The sequence below is a fragment of the Diabrotica virgifera genome, chromosome 1, assembly GCF_917563875.1.
Source record: "Diabrotica virgifera virgifera chromosome 1, PGI_DIABVI_V3a".
Classification (NCBI taxonomy): Eukaryota; Metazoa; Arthropoda; class Insecta; order Coleoptera; family Chrysomelidae; genus Diabrotica; species Diabrotica virgifera.
In genome coordinates this window covers 155,671,438-155,691,968 of record NC_065443.1, presented here as the reverse complement: position 1 = coordinate 155,691,968, position 20,531 = coordinate 155,671,438, and the positions used below count along the sequence as shown (strand labels likewise).

The following is a 20,531-nucleotide window of genomic DNA, read 5'->3' as shown; positions in this document are numbered from 1 at the left end:
GGTTACACATACATCACAATCGACATTGACATTGTACACATAGTGAAGCTATAAAAAATTAGGAAGTTAAAATTAATGTCATTACAATGACATTACAAATTAAGGTTGTTAAGTTTTGGTTGTTTTGGTTGTGTCATCTCTTATCACAACCCGTTTACATATTATTGTTTTCATAAATACACAAAATTTCACACGAGAACATGAAATATTTTATTCGGTTTGTTTGGAAAGGACTTCGGTTATTGATTTATATTTGTAACGTCTTCTTCTGCTTCTTAAATCAAGCGAGACTCATTAGTCTGTGGCATTTGGTCGTAAGGCCTTTGTACCTACCATACCTTGTATTTCTCTTTTACCTCAACGAAGGATAGCAGTTTTTTATTTTATAGTAGTATTACTCCGTGGAGTAACTAGGTGCATTTTCCGTTGAAACTTTACCAAACTACAGAGGGGGTTGTGAATTGTATAGTGTAGAATTCCTTCCATTTTTGTCTTTACTGCAGCATCCATTTGGCTTGCATAAAAGCCTTGGAGGTGTCACCAGGGAAATGTACCAATAAGTTTTCAATTTAAAAATATTTTTGTTTATTCTAACAAACAGTCAAAAAGATTCGAAGTGGTGCTTACAACACAAGAAAAAATATTTATTATTGAGTATTATTTCCGCTCATACGGGAATGGGCGATCAAATGGACCTAGTTTATTAATGGTTGCCAATCAATTTCGGAAAGAGTTTCAGAAGTCTGCACCTACTAATAAGGACTTGTTAAGAGTCGTTGCAAAATGTCGACGAACAGGAAGCATTCTAACTCAACGCAAAAGCTGTACTGGTCGTCCATTTACTGTGACAAACAAATGCGAATCAAGGAAGGCTATTTCAACAGGTGTTAGAATCACGAAAAAGAAGTCTCCGCAGAATATCTCTAAAAATGAATTTGAGTGAAACGTCTACCCGAAGAATGTTTAAGAAGATTGGTGGTTTTCCCTATAAATACAGATTGGGCAACACTTGACAAGACAAGACAAGAAATCAAGAGTTGTTTATTGTGCTTCAGTCTTGGCAATGGTTTATGAACAACCCCTATTTTTTTTCTGATGTGTGGTTTACAGACGAATGTCACATCCATCTGAATGGATTTATCAATCGACGGACAAATCGTTTTCTTGGTTTTGAACGACCAGACATCATCGTAGAGAAACCTCTTCATAGTGACCGTGTAACGATTTGGTGCGCAGTGTCAGGTAATGAAATATTGGGCCCTTACTTCGTGGAAGACGAGCGTAGAAGACCCGTTACACCAAATCAAGTGCGATATACAGAACAAATTTTGACACCATTTTTTATTGATCTCAGACAATTCTGTCGTGCCAGAAACATACAGTTGAATACCCAATGGTTCCAACAGAATGGGGCTACTTGTCATACCACGAGAGCATCCTTAGATCTGATTCGAGAAAATTTTGAAGACCGCGTAAGTTCCCGTAACATGAATTTCCCTTACCCTTCTCATTCACCTGATCTAACAACTCTTGATGCTTACGTATGGGGTATGCAGAAATAAGCCGTTTTTGCAGAAAACCCACCGGCAACTATTGATGAACTCCGTGAAAAATTTTTGACCTTTTTCAGAAGAATGCAGCAGCCTATTTTTAATAACATGCTAAGCAATCTTGTTAAGCGTTATGAGTACTGCTTGGAACGCAATGGCGAGCACTTTGAACACATTTTGTATAGAAGCAAAACTTAAAATTCGCATTATTTGAAATGTTGTTATTTAATTTTTGATGTTTAATAAAGCTTTAGTTTTTCACTGTCGTTTGTTTTGGCGCACACTGTATTATGCTATTGTTACGTACTTTATGTATCAGTAAACTTTAATTCAAATTTGTACAATTTTTCAGCCGGATACATCTCACTCACATCAATCCTGCTAGTCGAATTCTTAGGATTAGAAAAACTAACAAGTGCATTTGGACTACTCATCTTATTCAGAGGAGCTGGAGCTCTGATCGGACCACCATTACACGGAATCATCATCAACTCATCTTCGTATTCCTATGGTTTTATGGCAGCCAGTGGTTTCTTTGCCCTCTCAACCATACTCTCTTTTGTTATCCCAATAATACAAAAGAATGCAAGCAAAGACAAAATAATCATGCACGAGGATCGGATGCCCGTTAACAGAAAAATCGAAGAAGGAGTATAAAGATAGGTTTATTAACACGTTGACTACTCACTGCTTACGGCTTGAGCTGAATGCTTAAGGCTTGGAGCGACGTTCTGGAAACTCGTCTAGCTTTCATGAGTCTATCACTTATGCTGGAAGGCTAGAGTCAGTATGAACAAAGCGATAAGAGCAGGTAAGAGTACTAAAATGGCTTGAGTAGACAATGCCTTCAAGAATGCGATTCTTTGACGAACACAAGATCCACATTCATTTGACGAAGAGATTGTGTTATACTATGACAATGATAATCGGCTAACAATGAGTTGTACTGAAGTAAACGAAGCACCTATTTTTATGACGTGGTTTAAAATTGAGATAACTTTGTACACACTTAATTAAACAGAAATTAATATATTTATTGTGCATATTTTAACAAAATTCATTCAATCCTGAGAATATGATCATAAACAGTAATAAGATTTGGGGATATAAAAACTTGAAAAAATCTCGAGGAATAAAGGCCAGATTCATGAAAATTGGAATGAAGAAGTTTGGAAGAGTGATCTAATTAATAAAAATATTTTCATCTATTTGCTACTTCCGGTTATGCCGGAAGTTGCTTTTAACTTTTTTATAAATAGTTTATAAATTAGTTATAAATAGTTTTTGTAAATAGTACACCCTGTAAATTTTTACATATTTGGATTCTTCTCGATGTCTTCTTTCTTAAAATATGAGGTTTTGTAATGTTATATAGGGTAGTTTAAAAAATAATTACGTTTTTTTTTTATTAATTTCGTAGCAGTTGTCACACCTTGTAGAATTGTAGTAGTTTAACATTAAAAACTATATTTATGATCAAATGCTTTTTAATATAGTCTACTATTGTTAAAAGTTATTAGTATAGCTAAATTTTGAATTTTAGTAGGTATACAGTGTTGGTCGAAACTCAGAATGAGTATTTTCTGAGTTTTCTTAAATGGAACGCCCTATATTTTAGTATTGTAATGAAATAATGTTTCTCTACAACCGTGTTAAAAGTGCAATTTTTAGCACTCCATACGAGCGTCAAAAATGCTACTTTAAGGCACTAGTGCTTTATAGTATATTATTCAACAAGCATGTAATGATCGCTATTACTCACGATGATGAAGTTTGCGACACGAGCCGTAGGCGAGTGTCGTAATTCGTCAGAGTGAGTAATAGCCATTACATGCGAGTAGAATACTATACTTTTTCTACGACCTTTTTTTATTTTAATTAGTAAAAAATTTAATTATCAACTACGCGAGATTTAAATTATAATAATTTACAAAAATACCTAAATGCTATTTACCCCTAATACGTGGCTGAATAATTAGTTGCCTACTATTACTAAATTCTTATTTATTGTAAAAATACAACTAGAAATAGACGATATTAGTTCTATTCGTTTCCGAAAAATTATAAGCTTAAATTTGTACCTACTGTCAGTGAATCTAATAAATAGGAAATGGCTGTTGTCGGTGGACGTATTTCATAATATATAGTTATAATGTATATTTACATTCAACTATATATAATATAATAATATAACTATACATAATATGTTATAACATATTTAACACAATATAACTTTAAAACAAACACAACATTAGTTATAAATTCCAATTAACATAAACAAAATGCGCTAATGTCACTGTCACTAAATTAAATGATAAACGTCAAAATTTTTAGTAAACAAGATATAAACGTAAAAAATATACTGACATTGCTATAGTTAAAATTGCTTTAAAATTTTTTCGAAGTTAATTATTGGTATAAATTACAATAATTACTGTGCTGTTTATATACGATTAATATTAAAAGTGGCATGCGCCACTTGAATCTAACTTCAGCCCGTGAGTAATGACCCGTAAGTAACTTCAGCTCGTGAGTAATGAATTATTACTCACGGGTACAGTAATGGGTGCTATTATCTATGAAAAAATAGCGAATAATGAGCATGTTATTAAACGGTCGTAGAAAAAAATATTTTTAAGGCACTGCAGTTGGTATTGACCGTATCGACAATTTTGATGTAGTGTCAAAAAAATATAAAAATGGAATGTCAGTCAAGTTCAAGTAAAAGTTTTTGTAGATATTGTCCTGTAATTACGTTTGTAGAAAAAATATTGTATGATATGCGTGTTAAAAAGTACATTTTTAAGGCACTCATGTGAATTGCAGAACTCGCTATCGCTCATTCTGCAAACTTTCACATGCGTGCCTTAAACGTGTACTTTTAACACTTATATCATAAATAACTATTTATAGTACTTTTTTATTAAGCATTTCCTATACCTAGCTGCTTTAGTTATTGGTGATTCAAACCAAACATTAATAATTGCAACAAAAAATACGTGAAATTTTATTAGGTTGACCGTGAAAATATTCAATCACAAATAATTTTTCGGAAATAAATACATATTAATTTAGACTCTAGACTGATCATTAAAATTACCAATAATGGTTGAGCTATCAAAATACCTACGTAGTTGAGATTATTGGTGCAATTAACAATTAAGCACAAATTAAAGACGTTAGCTATAGCTATAGGGAATGCTTAAGAAACAAAAAGTAGATACTATAAAATATCATTTCATTACAATACTAAAATACAGGGTGTTCCATTGAAGAAAACTCAGAAAATACTCATTCCGAGTTTTGGCCAACCCTGTATATTAAAATTAAAAATTTGGCTATACTAACAATTCTTAACAATAGTAGATTATATTAAAAATCATTTGAACATAAATAGAGTCTTCTGATGTCAAACTACTACAATTTCACAGGGTGTGAATATTGCTACGAAATTAAGAAAAAAACGTAGTTATCTTTTAAACTACCCTGTATAACATTACAAAACCTCATATTTTAAGAAAGAAGACGTCGAGGAGAATCCAAAAATATAAAAATATATAGGTCGTCCCATTAAAAAAAAACGAAGTTATAAACAGCTTCCGGTATAACCGGAAGTAGCAAATAAATGAAAATATTTTCATTAAATACATCACTTTTCAAAACACCTTCATTCCAATTTTTATGATTCTGTTGCCTTTCGTTCTCAAGATCTAATAGGCCGTTTATCTGCCTCGCCCTGTATTGTGTCAGTACTTTTCACCAGTATAAAGTTCTATACAAACAGCTTTAATTAATGTTTTATATTGCTATGTTCTCGTATTTACCATGGGTATCTTAATTCCTGTGTAAATACAATTCGTACCAGTGGTATTTACAACGTACGCCTTTTAAATAATTCATAAATAAATTATAAGACAAGCATAGTGGCTGTAGAAGCCTGTGTTTTATGGAAATTCTTACTAAAGTCGTAGCAGCACATTTTAAAATAAGAATAAAATATAAAATCTATACCTAGTGAATAAATATAGATAGGTATACATGGAAGAGAGCAAAAAAATATTGAAGGAGAAGTTGAAGGGTTGGAGAGGGGACGAGTAGAAAAATTTAATACCTTATTATGGTAGGGGAGCCCAAGCGGGGATTTTTGCAGTTACTCGAGCGCGTCAGATTATTACATGGGGAGAAACCTTGTACCCTGAAAATGTACCTCTACCATATATTGGCTCTTAATGCAGGGGAGAAAATATCCTTAGAAAAACTCGAAATCGTCAGATTAAGATAAGGTAAGTTAAGTACATGCAAGACAGTGTATATTTCAAAAATCTGACGATTTGAGCGGGGCGTAAGGAAAGGGGTAAGTCCCAAAATTTCACAAGAAAAAAGCGAATATTTCGCGAAATGAATGACAGATCGAAAAACTAAAAAATACGTACTCAATATTTTTCAAAAATCTATCGAATGATACCAAAGACGACTTCCCATGGAGAGGGGTGGGGGTTAAATTTAATATTTTAAATACGAATATAGTATAATATATCGAATATACGAATTTCACGAAATAAATATCTGATCAAAAAACTGAGAAATACACTTATTCAATATTTTTGAAAAATCTATCGAATGGCACTAAACACGACCCCCACGGAGGTGGGTTGGGGGGTTACTTTAAAATCTTAAATGGGAGCCCCCATTTTTTATTACAGATTTGGATTCCTTACGTAAAAATAAGTAACTTTTATTCGAGACATTTTTTCGAATTATGGATAGCTGGCGCTATAATCTAAAAAAACGACTGTTGGAAATGGAAAATTAAATTAAAAATGGACAAGTCCTCACTAAAATGGAAAACTTTACTTAACTTTTTTTTGGTTTTAGGACCTACTCTTCACAACCCAATAGGTCACCAAAGCGCTCGAGTGACTGCACATCTAGCACATTTTGCTCCCCTACCATTGGTTCAACGGAATATGGTACACTAGATTGGGAAATTTCCCACAGGATACAGGCTGGTTGGTTTAACTCAAAGTGAATGAGCTGGATCTACTATTCCCGTAGCTCTACCACCCGGGTGGGACTGTACAACTCGCTTTCATCTCGAACGGTCGTCCATGATAGTTGGGTCAGTGGGTAGCACCATTGTTCGTAAATTAGGAAGGTTATTAGGGAATCTATAGACGGGACCAGCCAATCTTAGACGTTAAGAGTTAATTTCTTGGACTACGTCGCTATTTCTATGATCTGCTTGACCTTGACATTTGCTCTCATGAGGAAAGCGCTGAAAGGAAAGTTATACATGTGAGGAAGCCTATGTTAGTGTATAGCGGTGAAGTTGCTATAGTGAAGCGGTGTGGCCTGTAAAGAAGGTTTAAGATGTAGGTAGCTAAAATATGAATATTAAAAATGATGAAAGAGTCAGGTAACTACAGGCTCAAAAACATTTAAGAACAAAGACTGCAATGATTTGGTCATGCTAGATATAGAAATGAGAACTATGTAGGACGGAGGAAAGCTCTGTTAGAAGTTGAGGGAAAGAGAGGCAGAGAAAAACCGAAGAGATGATGGAAGGACCCTGTTACATATTATGTACATCCAACTAATGCGCAATCTTCTCATTATAACACGAGATCCCGAAAGCTTCTAGTTTTTTAAGCATGGCATCTGTTGTGGTTCATGGGTCTGTTTGGTGGAGAAGCACGGAAAATAGATAATATATTCTGATCTTCAGATCCAGATTTATATCGAGGTCAACAAGAATTTTCTTCCTGCTAGCTGGTTCTTGCTCGTGCAATGTGGCAGTAAATTTCTGAAGATGGATCTCACTCGCTACTTGTTGCAAAATAGTAGTAGTTTTGCAGTAAGATTTTTCCATACCTACCTTAAAGACGAATCACAAAAGTTTATGTATATCTTAACCAAAGTCATTTAAAAAATCAGGCGTATTTTGCTGCTTTTTCAACAGTATGCTTTCTATACAGTAGTATATAGGGTGAGGCAAATAACTGGCCTATTAGAAATATCTCAAGAACTAAAGGCAACAGGATCATGAAAATTGGATTGAAGCGGTTTTGAAGGATGATCTATTAAATGAAAATATTTTCATCTCAACTTCCAGTTATACCGGAAGTTGCTTATAACTTCGTTTTTTTAAATGGGACACCCTGTATATTTTTACATTTTTGGATTCTCCTTAATATCTTCTTTCTTAAAATATGAGGTTTTGTAATGTTATACAGGGTATTTTAAAAGATAATTACGTTTTTTTTTTATTAATTTCGTAGCAACATTCACACCCTGTAGAATTGTAGTAGTTTGACATATAAAACTCTACTTACGTTCAAATGATTTTTAATATAGTCTACTATTGTTAATAATCATTAGTATAGCTAAATTTTTAATTATACAGGGTTGGTCGAAACTCGGAATGAGTATTTTCTGAGTTTTCTTAAATGGAACACCCTGCATTTTGGTATTGTAATGAAATGATATTTTATGGTACTTTTTTATTTTATAAGTATTCCCTATACCTAATTGCTTTAATTTGTGAGTTATTGGTGATTCAAGCTAAACATTAATTGCAACAAAAAATACGTAAAATTTTATTAGGTTGGCCGTGAAAAAATTCAGTCACAAATAATTTTTCAGAAATAAATGAATATTAATCCAGACTGATCCTTAAAATTACCAATAATGGTTTAGCAATCAAAATACCTACGTAGTTAAGATTGTTGGTGCGATTAACAATTAAGCACAAATTAAAGCAGTTAGGTATAGGGAATGCTTAAGAGATAAAAAAGTACCATAAAATATCATTTCAATACAATACTAAAATACAGGGTGTTCCATTTAAGAAAACTCAGAAAATACTCATTCCGAGTTTCGACCAACCCTGTATACTGAAATTAAAAATTTAGCTATACTAATGATTATTAACAATAGCAGACTATATTAAAAATAATTTGAACGTAAGTAGAGTTTTAGATGTCAAACTACTACAATTCTACAGGGTGTGAATGTTGCTACGAAATTAATAAAAAAACGTAATTATCTTTTAAAATACCCTGTATAACATTACAAAACCTCATATTTTAAGAAAGAAGGCATCGAAGAGAGTCCAAAAATCTAAAAATATACAGGGTGTCCCATTAAAAAAAACGAAGTTATAAGCAACTTCCGGTATAACCGGAAGTAGCAAATAGATGAAAATATTTTCATTAAATAGATGACTCTTCAAAACCACCCCTTAATTCAAATTTTCATTATTCTGTTGCCTTTAGTTCTCGAGATATTTCTAATAGGCCCTTTATTTGCCTCACCCTGTATATCTCAGGAACTAAACATTGTGGCGTCTCCAAACATGTATCTTTCGATAATCAGCAAAGTGGGGGAAATTTACCAGACCGGTTGTCAACGTCAGGGATAACTTGCTAAATCACAACGAACCAAAAATTAATCGTATGTTAAAGGTAATTTTCAAAAATATCAAGAAATACCAAAATCTCAAAAATATCAAGTGATTACTAATTAGACAATTTATAATTTTCCTTAACACTTCACAAGTACTTACCGTTTAAGTGCACTTTAATTTACTAAATTGATTGTACATATTTGACCAAAGGCCTCGTTGAAAACAACCAAAGTGTAAGTTTTTATAGAAATTTTAATTAAGTACTACCTACTTACCAAAAACGTAAATCAGGAAGGTAACCACATTCGTATTTGCATAAAAGTAGGTGTGTCGTTTGTATACATTTTATGTGACTGCAATCTTTAAGAATACTTTGTATAACTCGATTAAGAACAGTTAGCTTAGAACCAATATAGAATTAGATATCTAACAGTAAATTATTTATTTACGAAAGTATTAAGAAGTCTTATTAGTTATTATCATCTAACAAATACTACATGCGCTGTACCTACTTAAACCAAAAAACATTTTTCATATATACTTAGTCTCTTTTGGTTTTTGTCTCTCATTAATTTCATAGCTTTTTAGAAGAAGACTCTTGATACTTTCGTACATTTAAGAGGCAGTCAATGTGTTAAATTTTTATAGTAGACTATTGTCATCTGAGACTTAACAAAAGAGGTCGTTTTTAATCTTTTTGCAGTTTGGTTTTGCCCAAACTCACCAGGATTGTTCAACATTTTAAAAGGTTTTATAAAATTAAATGGTCAGATCAAACTAATGTACAGCTCCCGAAGCGAACCATGGCCGGTGAGAGAGATCATCTCTGCGTAAAGTTTAGGTGGATGTACGACCGACGACAGCGTTTGTCATCGGCTATAGTTCGCTCCGGGAGCTGTATTAATATTTCGGAGAAACAGAAAGTGTTATCTTTTTTGGTTTTTTTAAAGATTATCTGATTCCGAAATATTTCGTGTTTATCCCATTGTAAATGTTTTATATCTTATAACGTCCTATGCTCACTTCAACTATTAGGTACTCTTTCTTCATATTCATTATATTTTAATTTGTTTACATTTAAAACACGTTGTGATATATATTTTTGCTTTCATTTTTGTTTGGCTATCGTTAGCATAGGTTCAATGTGGAAATGTGGACTTTTTTATTTTCGCGATATAAGTATCGTACTGCTAATTATATGTTCTTAGTTTGCTCAAGCCCGTTCGAGAATTTTTCTATTAAAGATCCAATCTAACCATCATTTAATCGACATTATTGCCAATAACCAAAATAAATGGCTTCGTTTTTATTTCTGGAACATTTCATCCAAAATGAGCCTTTTGCATAATTATTGCTCCTTCTTCTTCTTCGTTCTTTTCAATTGAAACGTCCGTATCTATTGTTAAAAATGTAAAAAAATTTCCATTTTCTTTGAGTCTCATTATATTTTCGTTTGTATAATCTACAAAATGAAACCTTGAAAATGATTGATGAAGGAAAGAAATCTTTCCTTCATCAATCAGTCAATCACGTTCTTTGCTGGATATATAACTCAGTACGTTCCAGTGTTCTCTACACTGGGTCGTTTATAGTCAGTTTCCCGCTACTCTTTTTATCTCGTCGGCCCATCTAGTCAGTGGTCATACTCGGCTTCTTTTATAGTTTCTGGGCCTCCATTCCATGATTCGTTTGGTCCACCGTCCATCATGTTTTCTATCTAGCTAAGTGCCCTGCCCAGTTCCACTTAAACGTCGTGATTCTTTCGATGATGTCTTGAACTATTGATCTATTTCTGATTTGTTGGTTTGTTATACTTATTTATGGTTTTGCAGGTTCACGTCCAGCATTGCACGTTTCTTGGCTCGTTCCGTAACTCGTGAGTTTATTTGCAGATTCTTGCGTCACTGTTAAAGTCTTTTCGCTGGAGACACATAGGAGTAGTAAGGCTTAGTATATTTCTAAGTAACTGTTTGAATGTTTTCTTAGCTTACTGTTAATTAGTCTTACCCTACTTATTGCATACCCACCGTACCTACTTTATTTCTTGGTGGGACTTCCGTTAATGTTTCATCGGTAATATTATCTGTAGAGTTTTAAATGAAGATAATGTAAATGTTAATTTGAAGCATAGGCGTAACCAGGGGGGTTTTGGGGTTATAACCCCCTTTGGATGTACTTTGAGCTCTATACGCTTAACACCATTACTATTCTACATCCCCCAGAGACCATCAAGTAGTTGCAACCCTCCCCCCTTAGGATCATCCTGGTTACACCTCTGATTTGAAGCAATAATTTGTATTTAATAGATATTTTTTGTCATCCCACCGTTTATCCATAACACTGCTATTGCATTGATATTATATACTTATTCTGTTTATATTGTGACAACCAAAAGGTTAGAAACGACCCCTTCCATACATATTTATAGCAAACAAAAATTATTATTTAATACTTTATTTATTTGTTTTAATAACAAATCATTTCGATTGTGTCATGCATTGCAATTGTAGTGTCTTTGTAATCCCATGTCATTTCATGAAATCCCATACTGTTACAGAGGAGTTAAGTTATTACACAGATTATTAAATATAAAGAAACAATAATTGTTAGTAGTTTTTTTACTAACATAGTTTATAGAGTCATCAAATTTAGAAGTAGACTTTTATCTTGTTTTGATATGACAAGGAACACTACTTATGCCTGGTTGCACCAACAGATCTTAAGTTCCAGATTAGCTAAGCTCTAGTTATAAATAGGGCCTCCTTGAGTATCACTTACGTTGCACCATAATTTTAGATTCTTACCTTATTAATAATTATATCTATTATTATATTATGGTATTCTTACTGTAATATATTATAATTATATTATATTAATTCTTATGATATTCTCGACTTAAGCTTAAGATCTGTTGGTGCAACCGGGCATTAATTATTTGACCATAATATTGTAGACCGTTCAAAAATATTTTTACTACATATTACATAATTCATATTCATACTACGTACATAATTCATATAAGGATGTTTGGAATTCAACATTTCGTACCTAATTAGCATTGAGGATAGTAGTTATAATATTATGATATGTACTAAAAACAAGCCAGTGCAGTCGTGGTCAGCTTCTTAAAAAATATTACTTAACAATTAAAAAAAAAATTTTTTTTCATGGTCCCTCTCGTCCCTCTGTCAAAACAACCAATTTACTGGATTAATAATTTAGCTACAATCTCATGCACCGACTTTTTTGAAAACCGTGAAATAATAGAAAATTATGTATCTCAATATTTGAAAGAATGTGTTAAAATTAAGCGGAAACATTGTCTTAATTATTCACTTTTCCACTTTTTCCTTTTTCAAAACTGACTTTTTTTCACTAAGATTATGTGCGTCATACGCACATGGTACCACCTGTAGTGGGAATCTTCCTGTTGAGGTGGGTACCTAATCTATTCAAATAAATCTTAAAATTTAAGACAGTAATCTAAATATTTTAATTCTCAGATCTTGTCTTGATCTTACTAGATTATATCGTTGTGCAGAAATTTTTGGGTTTGTTTAAAATCTATAGTTTGCAGTAATTGTTCATTTTGTAACTCTTTGGACTCGTCAATGCTGTCTACAAAGATGTTATTTAATTTTAGTTTAGTTTAATTTATTCTATTTAATTACGTATTAAATTTCAAGTTTAAAGGTATAGTTGACCCCTTTTAAACACTTTTTGCACATCCATGACCGATATTTGGTATTAATGAAACCATTGTCATTGATGCCTACAGAAATTATCATTCTTGACTTAGTTTCAAGTTTGCTACTGAATAATTAATGAAAGAAACAACAACATTCTTAAAACAAGCTCTACAAAATTCTTACGTCTTTGAATAGGTTTGGAATGTCTATGGCTTTGTGGAGATTATTTTTTATGTATTTTAAGTTTCAGACTACATAATAGAGTATTAGATAATGGCACTTAATGATCAAAATAACAGAATTGTATTCAAGCTTAAATTAATATTAATGGTTAATAACACAACATTTGACAATACCAAAATTATTCCACAAAACTGATTTTAGGAGGTAAGCTACCTGATTTTAGGGGTAGCTAGAAGAGCTTTTCTCCCTATTAATAACTTATTTAATTTATTACTTGGCTTTGGACTTGTGTCCTAAAAAATGGGTATTACTGCAGCAAGTAACCGACCTAAGTCGGTGTTCCGCTGTCCGGACTGTGTGTGCTTGGTCACTCAGCCGCTGAATTGGCAAAATAATTTTGTTCTCCTCAACGGCTGAGTGCCCAAAAGGTGTGGCCATCAAGCCCGTCTGTTGCTACGTATTTTTGATTCTCAAAACCAGGAGGAACAAATATATGTTCACTCATTCATTGACATTGACATTTAAATCTATAATATAGTTGTAAAACTAAACAGCTCTGCCAAAATGAGTTCAAAGGTGACGATTACTAATATATTGCAATCTAATAAAGCCTTGTCGAAGCATATCTGTACATATCATTTGCTTATTTTATATCTTAAATTTTCCAGTCTTTACATGTAATAATAAAGGATTATATAAATTTTACATTATTTTGTAGATCTTTATTATATTTTTTAATATTAGGATTTCGTAATTTTATTAATAAGTTCTTGGAAATAGGTATGACATGTTGGATTATATTTACCAAATAATTCCTACTTTGGAGATATAGACTTAACTCTTTTGGTCTTTTATATTCGCAACATTAGTTTTTAAATTGTAATAACAACGTTTTGGTCAGTTTATGTTGATTATCAAATCTGGTCCAATATTGCCCATTTTATGAAAGGTATTCCCCTTATACAGGTAAAGAATAAGAAGCGAAGACATCAAATCTATGTAGTTCGAAGACTACATATGTAGTTATATTGTGGAGACAACCACGTCGTTGTTGGTAAGAAGAAATGAAAAGAATGGATAGAAATTGATTATTACGAGTAAATCTTGTAGACAAACCGAACAGCTGTCGACCATCAGGAAGACGTCTCAAAAGATAAAGAGGTAGCTGATAATTTACATCGCACAAAAGCATGTTCTGAAAAATGAACAGACTATAGGCCTGAATGAATAAAAGAACATTACGTAATACGTAGTTCTTAAATTTTGATGAAATTTGTATTAAGTCGTTATAAATAAAAAGAATATAATTTAATTTTCTATGTAATATATTAGCATTGTTTTGGTCAGAAGACCATATATCAGTTTATTATATTAATGCCTGGTTGCACCAATAAATCATAAGCTCCAGCTTAGCCCAGATCAGCTCATAGATCCACAGTTTTAGATTTTTATTTAAGCACGTCTTAACTGAGACGAAGTTTAAGATGCAATCCATTGTGGTATGTTAAAAATTGATCTAAGGCTCAATGTTTAGCAAGCTATGCTTAAGGCACGTCTTAAGTTTAAGATCTGTTGGTGTAACCAGACATAAATGTTATATGGACTGTTGATCAGTTCCTCTCTTTACAGCCTTTTGTTTTTATGCGATTATTAAAGTAAAGAACCTTCTAGTAATTTTGAACTATCAAAAACGGTTTTCAATAATAATTCTTGTTTCTATACTTCTATCTTATTGGAATGATTTCTATTAAAAGAAAGAAATTGGTAGTTTAAACTCTTTTTATATTCTTTTTATCCCCCTGTGGAGTCTATTTATTTTCTTTCTCTAATCCTCGAAAGATCTATAGGTACTTACTCTAAAATATTGTAGCTATATTTTCAAAATGTTCAAAATGATTTGATTATGATTGTATATGTTTGTAAAAAATATCTATAAATTGTATACCTACCATTGCGTATTTTGCGAAATATTTTTTTCTTTAAAATACAAAGTAATATCTTTTTGAAGTATTGTACCAATAATTTCTTATTTATAATTTTATGGATTCGCTTATATCTCCACCCACTATTTTTTCCTCTAATTGATAATTGCAATAGATTTTTCACTATATCACAATCACAATAAAGATGCACTAGAAATAAATAAACCAAGACATGTTAAACGTTACGAGGAGCACTCCCAAATTATCATCTACATTGTATATACATTGTAAATCTCAAATCATGATTTACAAAGTTTATACATTGTAAATCATCATTCTGGAGTGCTCCTCGTAATATTCAACGTGTCTTATTGGTTTGTTTATTTCTAGTTCATCTTTATTGTGATTTTAGTATAGTTCCAAATTTTATATTTAAATCCACGAGGAAAATAAACTTCCTGTAGCTGGCTGTATACTATAAATCACAAAAATACTAGATTTGTTGTAAAAGGTATATTTTAAAATACCCTAAATAAGGGTCACATTAAGACAAAACGTTTTTGGATTAAGAAATTCATCATCAGTGTTCTAAAAGCCAAAAAATAGCAAAAAATAACTCTTCAGTTGGCCATTGAAATCCAATATGTGAGGTTTTATTTCTCAAAGAAAAAATCCAACCACGTGGGAAGAGTCCTGTGTTGCCCTGGGTAACATCCAGGCATATCTGGAACATCATTTAACCATTATATAAATATGTAACGTAACATAACCGTTCACATTTAAAGGGTTTTTACCCAACACATTTTGGTGGCTCAGGCATGCTACTTTTTGGCTTTTAGAACGCTGATGATGGATTTCTTAATCCGAAAACGTTTTGTCTTAATGTGACTCTTATTTAGGGTATTTTAAAATATACCTTTAACAACAAATCTAGTATTTTTTATATTTAAATATTTGCCTCGAATATAATGTTAATTTTTTATTTAACATCATTATTAGGTCTTAAGATCTAATGTCCACATCAACTCTAGGTATATATAATTCATTACTTTTTTAATTTCTAAAGACTGATGTAAAAACTATTAAAATAGTTTATACTGAACCATTGCTGATCTAAAATTCCTTATGAAAACTTTATGCTCAAACAAAGACAATATTTAATACGACTAAAAGAGTTCAATGCACACTATTGTAGTTTCACTAACTTATATATTTCTCTTCTACGAAGGGGCTAAATTTTCATATTTTTGTAATTTTTAATATAATTATTTAAAAGACCTACTTAATATTATACACCTATATTTACTCACAACGTATGTACAAATTGTGTAAATTGCAAAATGGCATCTCTATTTTATTCAGTGTATTTATAATTTTCGTAGTTTGATTTATTTCAAGTTAACATTATGCAAACAGAGACAACCGTCTTATATACAACTTTGTAACTGAAAATTATATAACATTTAAACAATATTACAGAACACTCATAGTGATTATTCATGTGCAAAAACTTTCAAAGAGCAGTATTAGAATAATAAGAAATAATAGAATAATAAAAAATCTTAAAATGGTGAGTTAACAATTTAATCTTAAGAATATCTTAAACAATCCAATACTCTTCAGATTTCAATACTACTTTATTAAGTAACTATATTAATTGGAACAAATGTACATGAGCCAAAAAATTAACATTTGCTGTACCAACAAAATAGGAGTATCAAGTGGTTGTCTACCTAGTGGCCTATAAAGGTAAATTAATATCTGAATCTCACTTTTTTTAATTTCCTTATAATGACGTTGATTCTTCTTCTTATTGTGCCGTCTTTTCGCGAAAATTGGTGATCACTCTTTAAACGCTTCCCAATCTTTCGCAACGTAAAATATCTGTTCAACACTGAGATCTCTGACATTCTTCAGCTAAGATGTCTTCTTTCTTCCCAAGCCTTTTCTTCCCTCTACTGTACTCTCCCTTGCATGATGACGTGTAGCAGAGAGTATTTATCTTTACGAAGTATGTGGCCCAGATACGATGTTTTTCTTATTTTAATTGTGTTAATGAGCTTTCTACCACGTCCGATTCGTCTTAATACTTCTTCGTTTGAGAGTTTTGTAGTCCGAGAAAATTTTAGAATACGCCTATATAGCCATATTTCGAAAACCTCCAATTTTTTAATGGATTGGGTTTTCAGAGTCCAATGTTCTACCCAATATAGAAGCTGCGACCAAACATAACATTCGACGAACCTCAATCTGATAATTATACGACCCTCTCTAACGGTTTACCCTCCAATGTCAGGTGTTGTCAACAGGGGATTTCGAGATGACCATGTATTTGGTTTTATCTATATTCATTGACGTTGACTAGAATCCCAAAAAGGTTGAAACATAAAAAAATAAATAATGTATTTATTCAAATTAGATAGAAAGCCATGTCGATGACAAAGTTTGCAAAGCGCTTACCTTTGTAACTTTGGACGGTCTTCGATTCGAATCTTGCCTAGCATGACATTATTATGTATTAAAAAAGTTCTCGAGATGCTGCAGTAGTTCGAATACATTTGGCGATTCTTGGTAGGCCGTCTTTATATAATAACTAGGCATTTATACATCACACACTAACACAATACAAAAATAATAAAAACTCGATGCCTGAGAAAGGTATAAGAGATTGAGAAAACAAAATTAAAAAAAATAATAATTAGAGAAATAAATCAACTACGAACTTGTAAATACGCTAAAGTTCTAGTCGAACGTATTTATATTTTTTAATTGTAAAAAATGTCAAATTTTCACAATATTGTTGGTACTTAGTAATAAAAATGATATTTATTAAAAAATTTACAAATTGTTTTAATAAATAAATGAAAATAAAATTTCCTAATTGTATATATGTAGTTTATTTTTATTTTTATTGTTCCCCACATTCCAGGTTCATGAATCAGCTAATTTTTATCAAACATTAGGCAAAAATTTTATAGCTGGTATATAATATACAGTGATGAGCGCGCTAATAACCGGCAGAATAACGCAAAAGATGGAAAACATAATATTAAGTTGTGAGATAAAAAAATGAAACTAGTGGTGGTAAGAGATAAAAACCTATAAATTTACATTCTATTTATTGTTTCCCATCTTTAGACGTATCAGAGGAGTATGTCAACTAAAACTGTCACTGTCACAGTGACAGTTGCCAAACTCGTCCGATACGTCTTAAGGTGGTAAATAATAAATTTAATATAAATTAATAGGTTTTTATCGCTAAATCTCCCACCTCCACTAGTTTCATTTCTTTTTATCTCACAACTTAATATGTTTTCCATCTTTTGCGTTATTCTGCCGGTTATTAGCGCGTTCTTCAGAGTAAGTCTACACTAGCCACTATTACAAGGGAGACAATTTTTAGAGGATCATTGATATAGAGAGAATTTTCTACAAACAAAAGAAAAAGTGGAAGTTATAGGAATAGTAGGTTAATCAAGGAGTAGAAGAAGCATTTTGAGGAATAAAATTGAAAAAGCCTCATTCAATTCAATTCGATTAGAGAGGACCGTCATCCTCTTACGTACGTTTCACCCTCTTTAGGAATCATATGAGAGGTTCTATGGTCTGCTCTAAAATAGATCAAAGAATACCATAGAGCCAAGTTATTGAGTTTTGTTAGGCTGATGAAGTTATTGAGTTTTGCTATGCTAAGTTCATATATATGTGTGAATGTCTTTATGTTTGTAAAATCCATTCTGTATGATTAATGAAGATTGCTGATTGCACATTTCTATATGCCTACCTCCATTGTCTTTCACATCCCGACACATTTGGCCCGACAACGGCGTCATTTACTTCTAGATCCTGTGTATCCATTAAAGTCTTCAAACATAAATTTTTTTTTCTGTTGGTGATATTATCTAAAAGGTGATATATCCACATTTTGTCAAAAATAACTTTATAACATTTTCATGGAGTTGATACCAGCTTCTACTATTTTGTGAAAAAAATCACACTAATCCGACCCCCGAAGGCGTTGCATATAATATTATATAAGCAAGTGCCAATCCACAATAATTACTGCCTCAAACAATATTTATATATTGCATTTAAAATGGTTTTTCTCAAAAGTACCTATTTCAGTGGATATAATGTCGTTTTCACGAATAGGCAATTCTGCACTAGAAGCAGTAAAATCAGAACTTTTCTACATTCCATTCCATTGTTTCTAAAATTTTGGGTTTCAGAGATAGCCTTTATCACGTTCAGTGTAATATCTCAAAAAGGTGATTTTTACGAACAATTTTAAAGTAAGTCATATTAAAATAATCATTTTTCTACGGCCGCTAAAAGAGCCACTTTCACGCACGGCGTGCGTGAAAGTAAATTTTCCCGCACGCCGCGGCGTGTAAAATATCTTGTAATATGGCATTATAAATTATTGTAGCGGTTATTAGTGTAATTACTTCTAATTACAATAAAACTAGCGGTTCGTAATTTATATACGACTTTATTTTTTATTTATACAAGTTTACTTTACAAACTTTAACTTCAGACTAACTCTATTTACAAATATGTCCTATTTATATATGCGATACAGATATTCCAGAAATATCTATATATCTCCAGCTATGTCCATGTGACCGCTTGCACGTCATCGGCGCTGCATCGGCGTATCTCGAAACATCGATAGTGTTCTGTCTGTGCTAAGACGAGAGCTGGTATACGAGGGTAGGTCAATAATTAATTTGTTACACTGCTCCCCTCTTAAGATCTGAGCGTCCCGATCAGCAACTCTAGATGGCCCAGGATGGCGGAATCTACAGGATTCTCCAGCTCTGCATACACCCCTAGAAAAGAAGTAACAGTCTACTGTCTTTGAAGGGTATGACATCTTCGGGTTCATGCAACACACAGTGATTTGTACACCAGTTTCTCTGAAGACCACTTCAAGCATGCTTCTCACAATCTTCCAATCCAGATTTTCTACTGCATGGCCTATTTTTGGAAAAGCCAAATTTTTGATGTCATAATTACACACGATTTTCTTCAAATTAGTTAGAGCACGCCATATGTTCTCGTAGCTTGGCGTGTCCGTATAAGACTTTCTGGTCACCATATACAGCAAAGATCGAGGACCATCTTCCAATCGCAGTACTCTTCCAATTTTAGGCTGCTGATTTCTTAACTCGTCCAGGCGGCCGAACTTTCTATTGAATACGGACGATATTCCTTTAGTCATCTCGAGGTCTTGGGCAACACAGTGGGCCAGAGAGACGTTTTCTGGAACACCAAACAGATCTTGCTGAACTTCTGTGGTCACGCCGAATCTAGCACTCTTTCTCGCTGCGTAATTTGACATAAATTGATTAAAACTTGGCTGTGCGACATCTTTCATCTCCTGTTGGAGGACTCGTGCTTCTTCTGTTTCATTTGAGCCAGCATATGGTGCAAGACGATTTATGTGAATAACTTTTGGTTTACCGTTTGGCAACTTCTTAATTCTATATATTACGTCATTTATTTTCTTCTTAACTTCATATGGACCTTCCCATTGTCTTTGCAGTTTAGGACATAAGCCTCGACGACGTTGCGGATTATAAAGCCAGACAAGATCACCTACTTCGAAGCTTTCATTCTTGCAGCGAGAATCATATTGATCTTTCATTCTGTCACTGGCTATCTGGATGTGTTGTCGGGCAAGTTCATGAATGTTGTTCATTCGTAACTTCAGGCGGTCTACGTATTCTTCGCCTGCAACATATTCCTCGGAAGGTCTGCAGCCAAACTCTAGGTCGCA

The 20,531-nt window shown here is 32.6% G+C and overlaps 1 protein-coding gene across 3 annotated transcripts in view; it reads left to right on the top strand.

Moving 5' to 3' along the window:
* Positions 1-17,125, top strand: part of LOC126878771 (monocarboxylate transporter 14-like) — a 158,604-nt gene extending 141,479 nt beyond the window's left edge. For all 3 annotated transcript variants that reach the window (XM_050641666.1, XM_050641668.1, XM_050641667.1), the window contains exon 6: positions 1,903-17,125. In XM_050641666.1, the coding sequence (XP_050497623.1) occupies positions 1,903-2,207 (305 nt within the window). In that variant the 3' untranslated portion in view covers positions 2,208-17,125. The remainder of the gene's footprint in view (positions 1-1,902) is intronic.
* The last annotated feature ends 3,406 nt before the right edge of the window (positions 17,126-20,531 follow it).